The 10,257-nt window shown below is 41.2% G+C and overlaps 1 protein-coding gene across 1 annotated transcript; it reads right to left on the reverse strand.

The window, feature by feature from the left end:
• Window positions 1–221: 221 nt before the first annotated feature.
• Window positions 222–1,207, reverse strand: LOC147427282 (uncharacterized). The gene is made up of 5 exons (XM_086499085.1): window positions 1,009–1,207; window positions 876–916; window positions 713–797; window positions 580–626; window positions 222–488 (listed from the first exon to the last, which is right to left on the reverse strand). The coding sequence occupies exons 1-3, from the start codon at window positions 1,148–1,150 to the stop codon at window positions 723–725; spliced, it is 258 nt and encodes an 85-aa protein (XP_086355211.1). The 5' UTR covers window positions 1,151–1,207; the 3' UTR covers window positions 222–488; window positions 580–626; window positions 713–722.
• Window positions 1,208–10,257: the final 9,050 nt, after the last annotated feature.

Raw genomic sequence — 10,257 nt, forward strand, 5'->3', positions numbered from 1 at the left:
CTGGCTATGCACAAATACAAGTGGCTAGTCTTTACACATGCGTGATAAGAGATTCTTCACATGAAATATTGACACATGACTTTTCTTGGTGCAAAAAATTGTTCACACAAAAGATGCAACAAAAGTACGCTTTCCAACAAAAAGAGCTTAAAGATCTATGACAAATCATAAATTCAAGATATGTTTTCAACTATGAGTTAGATATGTAGCATTCTTTCCCATTGCCAACTATAATATTCACATTCATTCATTTCAAACGTGTGAAAAATATACATAAGGTGGTTGTTCAAACGAGTTTTAACGTAGTAGGAACATAGAGCATTTCAAACCTTGAGAATATAAGGTGGTTGCACAATAGCATTACATAAACGGTTAAGTCTAAGGTGCGTCTGATTAGTCAACGACGTTAAGCTAGAAAACCCTCCCGCAGACCTTCTTGTACAAATACTTCCACGCATGCCGGGTCTTCCTGATATGGTTGTGTCGGTCTGCAGATTCCACACACACGAGAGCTCGCGCTCAGCGACCCCTGTATTTGGGAATCTCTAAGCGCGAAATTACAGCGAGTAAAGAGATTACCACTGTGCTGGACGCTGATGAGGAGCCCATTATTGCGAGCCGGGGTCCTGCATGAAAATAGCCGTTTGTCTGTGTGTATATATATGTGGGGGAGAAGAAGGGAGAGATAAAGAGATAGAGAGCTAGCGCTAACCTGCAGTTGCTCAGCAGCAGCTACTTCCAGGAGGGCCAGGTCTTCCATCTGTGGTTGGCTGGGCCAGCTTCCTCATCCTCATATCCTGCAATACACTGAATACTCAGCGGCGACCCCCGCATTTGGGAATCTCTAAGCGCGCAACAGCAAGTAAAGAGATTACCGCTGCGGAGCCCATCAATGCAAGCGGGGAAATTTCCGGTCCTGCATGAAAATTCAAAACAGTCGTTTGTCTGTGTGTGTATATATGCGGAGAAAAGAAGAGAGTAAAAGAGAGATCGAGAACTGGCGCTAACCTCCAGTTGCTACTAATTGGCGTGCAAAATGGTGGTCGAACCATGGTAGCCTAGTAGCGGTGGCTATATGGTTGTGAAGCAGCAGCATCAAAAGAAGGAAGGAGAACAAGGCAGGCTTTCCTCTTCTATTCCCTGAATGCATATTTGCTACAAGCTGCGCAGGCAGGAAGCTGCAGGTACTCAAAAATGCAGTTTTAAGCGCGAATTTCGTCAATGGCACGAGGGCGAGTTTCCTCGTTGGACTAGTTCACCTTTTGACCTGCGCCAAGGTTCTTTACACATTATGCCTAACTAGTGCGGCCGGCCGGCCTCCCTCTCTCTCCCTCTTTATTGTGTGCAACTCGGCTTTTTTTCTTTTTGGACTTTAGCCTTCAAGTCGCAGATTGCGACACGTGTAAAGGGGAACCCTTCCGCCATATTATGTTATAGTAGATGCACGTTCGTTATGGCATCTCAACTTTCAAGTGAACGGCCCAATGTGATCCCAATATTTATTTTAACTTTAGGTATTTGTTTTACTTATTTGTCAAACTCTGCGCGGGGCCATTTGCAAAGGTACCTATAGAAGCACACGTAGCCCCTATTCTATAATCATCTATTCAATGCCAAGATTGGTTAGTTCAGCACAATCTCTCCGTCTCTCTCCTCTCTCTCTCTCTCTCTCTCTCTCTCATGTATTCTCCACATTGCTCTACGCTTCTACATCGTCGACTTTGACATGGTACGATCAGAGCTTTGTGCTCAATGTCGTTGTTCGCAAGGGGAGAGGATCTGCACTCGCTTGAGGAGAGGAAAGGACTGAAGAGAATAGCCACACAAAGAACGGCGGTTGCATTCTTGTTCGCAGTGCTCCATCACCATAGCATTTTAAAACGCAAGCAAGAATGGGATCTTCAATGACAACTTGTGGGCGACTGTATTTTATGCAGGAGGCAGTATTTTAGAACACTGCTACGTTTTAGGCTATTGATAGGAGACATGTGGCAACGATGTCGAGGATAATGGATTCGTGAGGTGATTCGGGTCAGCACCAAATTGCTCGTTGTGGGAAAATAAGAGATTAGATGCACAACACCAAGCAAAACAGCTGGAATAACACTTGACTTGCTTAAAATTGACACCATGAAAGCCACAGGCTACTAATGGTTAATCTATGTAAAATTTGATTGCAATTGGCCGTTAATGACATTGTTATAGTAGGTCTCCAGCTTGTGAGAGCTTAATCCTCACAGAAATCCTTCCCTGTGTGTAAAATTAACCTAGGACCATTTCAGATAGCTAAAATAGTGGGGCCAAATACTTTTGTTTTGGCTGATGAGTCAAGGTAGGTAATTTGCCAAACCAGTTAATAGTTTCCTATTAAAGCCAATTTTTGGAGAAATAATCGGACTCAAGTGAAGCATAAGTTTAATGATGATCCTAGGATAGTGACAGTTTACTCACGTGACGTGGTTGATGAAGTGACTATTAGCAAGTGCACTACAAGTTTCCCTCCTCTGCGTTTTTTTTTGCTACGCTGGGTTCTCCACTTTGCTACAACATGCTGAGCCTTCGTAACATTTTTGGGGGAGCAAGGGACGACTCACACTTGGAGGATGAAGAACCTCTTGCCATGCTAAGGCCTCTGAGGAAAGCCAGATATCAACGGGCCATCATCCCTGACTCTAGTTCTGGAGACGAACCCGAGATATTGACACCTCTCAAAGCCATGCCAATTGCCAAGGAGGAACCAACATAGGAGTATGCTTTTTTGGATGTCAAGTATGATTTGGTAGCTAATGAAGACAATGTGCCATGGCTGAGGAGCATAGGGCTATTGGATTTTGCAAGATTTCCATAGGTGAGTTGGAGGCAGAATCAGATGCCCATGGTCTACTAGAAATATTTACACGCAAATGATGGTCATATTTTTGCTCAGGATTACCTGACGGAAGCACTGATTTCCCAAGTGTTTGATGTGCCTACTGCTGAAGACAATGAAAACAATAAAGCCACAAAGAAGGATATGACAAAAGCCTTTGGGCCATCTCAGGGTGACATGCACTACTACACTGATAGGCATTAAAAATCAGGTCAGGCAGCAGCAGGTCAGATGGATTATTGAAAGGGTCTTTTTGTTGGTCAAATCAAAATACATAAGTAGGGAAAACTATGGAACACTGCTGGCAACTGAAGGTGGCAAACAAGTTGGATGGGACAATATCCTCTTTGACAGAATCAATAAACCAAGCAAAGAAGAAAAGACAAAACAACCAAAGTGGGTCCATACTTGGGAATAGTTTTTCAATATGTGAATAACAAAAGTATCTTGCAGGGGAAGAGCTTTCTCTCACCAGGACAAATGATTGAAGATTCAAGGTCTGCACAAAGAAAGGAGCTGAAGAGAGGAGAATTTGTTTTTGCAGAGGCAGCTTGATAAACTGAAGAAGAAGTATGAGGACTTGCACTTGCAATTGGAGAAATAGAAAAGTCATCAACTTGAACAAGTGATTACTCAGAGCGGTTCTGTAATGCTAGAGCAAACTAAAACTGAAGTTCAGGAACAGGTAACTGAAGGTGCACTCACAGTTCCAATTGCATTTGCAGATGAAGAAGCAGGTGTTGTGGATGGACAACAATAGTTTAAAGATGCACTATTGTCTACTCTGGATGAGATACTCACTAGAGAAGATGTTGAGGTTCCAATGAAAGCACCTGAAGCTGAAGTAAATGGAGGATTTCGCAAAGATGGTAAGGAAACTGCAATAGAAGGGGAAAGTTCAAAGCAGCCTGAAGTTAAAGATCATGTTGATGTTGAAGTTTTTGATAAAGGGATGGGTTCTCACAATGTTTGAGAAACATTGTCCATTAGGAGTACCAGGTGTTAGTGCTTGATGTGTCAGGGCACTTACTTTTTGATTGAAACTAAGGTCTTAACTTTAACACTAGGTTGGTAATGGGACACTTTTATGTCCTGTTAAGTGACCATTTTCCTTGAATTATGTCAAGAGTTTCTAAATGGATTTTGAGGTGCTATCTATCTAGAAAGTTGTCTCATGAGCTGAAAAAAACTCGAAATTTTTTTGGAATATCAATTCCATCTTTAACCTTGTCCTTGCACAACATTTCACAACCTAAACTGTGTGAAAAAACGGGTCCTGTTTTTGGCTGTTTTCAACTTTTTGCAACTATACCACTCCAGAATTCATGTTTGTGAGGTCTATAATGCTAGAGAACTATCTTTAGTAGTCCTCAACATGTCCTGATGCTTCTAGGGAGAAATAAATGTTAAAGTTGTAAGTTATGACCAAATTACAAAAATTGTCAAATCCTGTTTTTTAGCCAATTTTAGCTCTTCTATGATTTTTTTGGTGGCTCTCATGATATCCAAATGTAGTTTTGATTTTCTATGTCCCATATTGTGACATAAAGCTAATATTCCTTGAGTTTTGGGGCACCTAATACCTTGTTTTGCATAGTACACAACGATGGTTGATTTTTTCTATTATAGAAGAAAACGAAACATTCTAGTATATCAAGTATAGCTTTTTCAATATTGCTAGTTTCTTGTGAAAACTATATGCATTTTGTAGGTAGTAACCATCTCTAGTCATAAGGATCAAATTTGGCTAGATATTCAATAGTTTCTATGGGATTCTACAACTCATAATGTTGAACCTAGTTTTTTCATGTTTGTTGTATTTAGCACTTCATCTTTGTCCCCAAGATTCCCCTTGGTAAGAGATGTATTATTCTTTTGACATGCTCCATGGCTCCTTATGAACCTAAAGGACAATAGGGAACTAATAAAACATGCATATATTATTTGTATTCAGCGTGGCTATAGAAACTTTGATGATAGGTTTGCAGAATGATAAAAATTCAACTTTTTTGTACCTATTTCTTTTGGCAAAACAAAAAATAGTGAGTGAGAAGCAATCATATGTTCTGATCACCAACTCATTGAAGTTAACTAGGGAATTTATCTCAAGTCCTACAAAAATCCCTAATCTTATTTTTATACAAAAAAACGTAAGAAATGACTGCTTTGATGAAAATGTATTGGTCCATCAACTTTGGAGGCTTGGTGTGACTAAAAGATGAGACATTTTACAAGTCTCTTATTTTTTCCATGTGTAGTAGGCCTTGAACTATAACCTCATGAAAGGATTTTACTAAATGAGTGGATCTACTATGGTTCTGGAGGTTTTTTTCAAAACCCTGAAAGGACACTTTTATGTCCTGTTAGGTTACCAACCTAGTGTTAAGCCTTAGGGGTTTGTTTAAACAAGGAATTTATGCTTAGGTAGTTTTTAAAATATTCGAATGGTCATAAGATGTACGACAAGTTTTGATGTAATCGACATGCACTTTTGTAGTTCCTTGTAGTCGTATTGCTGTTTTTCTCTATAGTTCGATGGTGATGAATATATAGTGAATGTAGTACTTTGTTATCTTCATTATGGTGTTTCTTCTTCGTCTACTCTGTAGTTATGTGATTAAATGTGCAGTCTCCTGCCTCGTTTATCTTTATACTGCATGATTCTTGTATTGATTACCCATTAGGCTGTGAATCCCTAACAGGTCCAAAGGGTCAAGTCCAATCTAGTGTGTGTGTGTGTGTGAGAGTGTGAGAGAGAGAGAGAGAGAGAGAGAGAGAGAGAGAGGGAAATGAGATCCAGGTCAGGTTCTAAGTGCAAGTCAAAGGCAAGGACAAGGGGCCATTCCCAAAGGGCTAGTCAAGGGCAGTCAAATGTGGTCTCCAAGTGGTGATTCAAAAAGGCAAGTCCAAGAGCAATTAAAGTTTGAATGGAGAGGTGAGCTCCAAGGCCTAGAGGGCAAGGCAATGTTGGGAAAGGGAAAACTCAAAGGTTCCAAAGTGAGGGAGAGAAAATATATATTTTTTTAAAATCATAATGTAAGGGGGCACTAGCGATATCGCCACGAAACCCCCCCCACTCGAGTGCAAAGGAGAAGCTAGAGATCAAGTGAGAGCAAGAAACCTCCCTCCAAATATGACAAATTGGGGTGCGAGGTGGACCAATTGAAGGAAAATTTCCAAACTTGAAGCCCCCCCCCCCCATATAAAAGTCAATTTTTGAATCAAGTTAGGGCCTTTTTGGGTGTCGTTTGAAGCGTGCAGAGTGGGGTTTCTTGACAGAGGAGTGTGCCTATCAACCCGATTTGTATCTTCTCATGAAAATGACCATTGTGATGTTAGTGCAAGCTTTGTATGTGCCTTTTGAAGTGTAATCAAGCCACTATTGCTTAGCTCTTGGTGTTGTTTCCCCTTTCCACATTCTCTTTCTCCCGCTGTCATGTTTCCCAGTGATGCCAACAGTGTGGATGTGTGTGCCTCCTCAGACTAGTGGTGCTTCATGTGAGAGAGTGAGATTGAGCGTCTGTGTGTGTGCACAAGGGTTGAGATGGATTGTGGTAGTAGATGTTCATTGTGTTGTGGTCTTGTGGAAAGTTTGAGCATTGGGAAGAGAGGAGGTGGTGGTCTGCTAGTGTAAAGTGTGTTTTTTGAAGGTGTTTCTGGGAGGATAGGGATTTTGTGGATACCCTGAGCTAAAGAGAGGTCCATGTGTGTGTGCCAGATGTGTTCCCCCATTCCCCCTCTTCAACATTTTAAGGGTTTGGATCTTACGGCTAAGAGTGAGTTCTTTTTGACAACTTGTAATCCTCATATATTGAGCTCTCGTAATGACATTTCAATTTTGAAACTTGGAATGTGTTCCTTGCTTGATGCTCTTTCATTAGAATATGCTTGTTGTTGATTCTGCTATGATTTTTGACTATGACTTAGTAGGCTAAATCTGCTGAATTGAATGTGTTACTGAGTGATTTATTAGATTCCAACTATAGGAGAGTGATACTAGACCCTAGGGAAATCATTCTAATGTGTTTTGTTGTAGTTTTGGGTTCTGATTGATTGTGATTTTGGTACCTCTTTGAAATGCAAAAATACTTGGTAGGTTAATACCCTTAAGTGTCCTTGACCTCATCCTAAAGTTTTGTAGCTCTTGGAGTCCGTTTGAGTTGTCGAGACGGGCTGGTGACTGGGTGTGGTGACGTAGGACATAGGTACATTGCCAGGACTAAGAGCAAGAGGTTTGCATGTGATAGTGATATACTTATTTTGTCGGTTCACTTCTTAAGATTGACAACCTCAAAGATTCTCTATGCCCCATCCGAGTCGCTTCCCCAAGTATTGACATTATGTTAGTGCCGGAATACTATGTTATAGACATTGTCAAGCATTTTTTGGATGAGCATAAAGTCACTAGGTCATGCCTAAAAGCTCGCCCACTAACCTCGTGTGTATATATTTACATAGCCCTCTAAGTTTTGGAAGTAGTCCTGTAAAAATTCATGTGAAAAGGTGTGATTTTGCCAAGATTGGTGCTGATGTTTTGGGTTGTTCGAGTTCCCAAAACATGGTTTTTATAAGTATTTTCAGTTGTTCTTTATAGCTCGTGAATCGGACTTGTACATCATGGGTTATGAGCTTCTGAAGCGGGCGGTCTCGACTTAGAAGGTGATTGCGGGTGCATGTGACAAGGGAAACTGGGACAACTTGGGGGTCTAAGATTAGAAATGCTGAATTTTTACATTTTTTGAGATAGCCGAGGTGATGGGATTCAAGCCGTGTGTTGCGATGCATTATTCGATGATCGAAGCAGCAAGTTATGCCTCAGGGAAAATTGTCTGAGAAGTCCTCCTACTTAGGGGAGAAACTGAGAACTAATTGGAAGTTGGGAAGCTTTACGAGATTTCCATGTGTCATGGGGACTATTCCACATGAGAAGAGGAAAAGGGAAAGTGGGGGGTATATAGGGCACATTGGGTGCCCACTTTAGAGTATCAAACGTGAGAGAAGCTCTCTCTCAAGGCTTGGCTATGGGGGCTCGTGGGCTCGATGCTTGAAGAGAAAACCTTGTCAACTTAGAAGAGAAAAAAAAAATATTAGGAATAAAAGATAAGAAAGCCTCCATTTTAATAGCTGCAACACCTACACAACTATGAGAGAGCTCATTTTTGAGCAATAAAGAGTGCACCCCCCAATTCAAGCGGCCATAACTCTTTCATCCTTCATCTGTTTTTTGTCTATGTATACGCTACGAACATCTCCACAAGACGAGCTTGTCATGATGTCCCATGTCTCTTCTAATTTTGAGTGTGTTCCACTCGGAGCGATCCATCGACATCCCTTGAGCTTTCGACGTCATATCTAATTTTTTTTGTGGCAATCAAACATGGCGGACGATTTCCCACAGTTTCATGGATTGCCTAATGTAAATGCACATACTTTTATCAAAAAGTTGGAATTCAATTTCTTACTGTTGCAATACAATTTACAGGATGAGGCAAAAGTTTGGTTACACAATCATGAAGAGTTGATACAGGCACAAACTCCAGGGGTAGTTTTGGACTACAATCATGTGAAGCAAGCTTTTTGACGCAATACAGATCCATTGAAGTACCTGATGAGGTTTGTCCTGGAATTTTGGGGTGCACTCAGAAGGCTAATCAAAGTGTTGATGATTTTGTCATGCAGTTCACCCGTTTATAGGATAAAGGGGCCCGGGCTTTGGGAAATGAGACATCTTGCATAGTTATGTTAACGCTCTACATTTGAGCTCAACTATTAGAGCCAAGAGGGATGTAACAATGTCAGACTTTGTAAATAATTAATTTATTTAGTAGAAAATTGTTACCTAATTACTTGTGTGAACATCAGAATAGAACTAGCAATTCTAGGGCCTCCGATGCACCCAAACTTGGGCCGGAGCACCTCCGACAGACCCTAGCTGAAAATTCCTTGAAGCCCTAGTGATTTGGAAATCGGGTCTTCAATAAGGGGTAGACAATATCTTTAGATTTTAGGCTCAAAAAACTACGCGCGTCAGTGCTAGCACATGAGTGAAATGGGGTCCTTAGAACAATAATCCTAAGGCATGGATTATTTTTAAGGCCTTAGGATAAGTAAGTTAAACTAATTTTAATTTTTTGTGTCAGATCAAATGGCCGGACAAGTGAAAACAGGTAATGCCGGAGTAGTGCCGATACGGAATTGTGATGGGGAGCAGCTAACATTTTCATAAGTAGCATTCATGTGTGCAGTTGTGAGTTAAATTGCACATTTCATTAATAGCCTAGGACCTTTTAAAGTCAAGAGTTGAATGGTTTAAGTTATAAAGTAAGTGTGCCAAGTGGCACACTTATCCATGCAAAGGGACTCTCTCTCTCTCTCTCATCTCCTAGCGCCCCCCTCTCTCGCTGGCTTTATAAGAGCACCCTCTCCACCTCTTCACAGGTTGGAAGTGCACCTACCCCCCCTAAAGTGAGCATGCTCTACACACCAGAGCACTCCATTGAAGCTTGATAATTAGCCCTTGTGGTGTATGTGGAGTCCCGGAGCTCCATCACCTAAAACAAGGTTTCTCTTGATCATAGGCTATTGTGGGGAAAGATTCATTGCAAGAAGCAATAGAAAACTCTCTTCCTCTTTCACTTGGCTGCTGCATGAATGATTGTGCATAAAGGGCCACACATAGCAGAAGATAGACTCTCCATTGTGAGAGATTCAAACAGGATTTTTGGAAGATAGACTCTCTTGGTGAGAGCTTCCAACAAATCTTGCAGAAGAGGGGAAGTCCTCTTAGCAGAGAGATAGTGGAAATGCTCTTTCAGTCAGTAGTCATAACAGAACAAAGAAATAAATAGAGGACGAGTGTTTGCTCCATTCTCGTGTTTGTAAATATTCTCCCTTAGTAATAAAGATAATCTCTTTATGGGGGGGGGGGGGAACCAGCCTAGCTTTTGGTCCCCAATGAAGTGTCAAGCTCTTTCTCTCTCTCTCTCTCTCTCTCTCTCTCTCTCTCTCTCTCTCTCTCTCTCTCCAATTCTCTTGAGTATTTCAAGTGCAATCAAAAAGTCAGTTTACGCTTCCGTATTTTTGTGACAGTCCAGCTCTTTCTTCGACTATAGGTTTTACTTTTCCGCAATGGTATGTCCTTTCACCTTTGCTCCCGATGTGAGAGGAGAATCAATGGCCTTATGCGTGAATCTCATCAATCAGGTAATTTCTTCAAGTGTTTTGCAAATATTGGGTCTCTAGAGTACAAGATCAATATTCACACACGTGTCAATTTGCAGTCGACGCTTGTACTCTGCTCTGGCTCTGGAAAACTTCTCTCCCAAAAATTTGCCCAAATCTTTTTCCTTTCCTTTAGTTCGTGTGCTGGATTTCAACTTTTCTTTGCC

This window comes from Adiantum capillus-veneris, chromosome 24, assembly GCF_014529385.1.
Source record: "Adiantum capillus-veneris isolate H3 chromosome 24, ASM1452938v2, whole genome shotgun sequence".
NCBI classification, from domain to species: Eukaryota; Viridiplantae; Streptophyta; class Polypodiopsida; order Polypodiales; family Pteridaceae; genus Adiantum; species Adiantum capillus-veneris.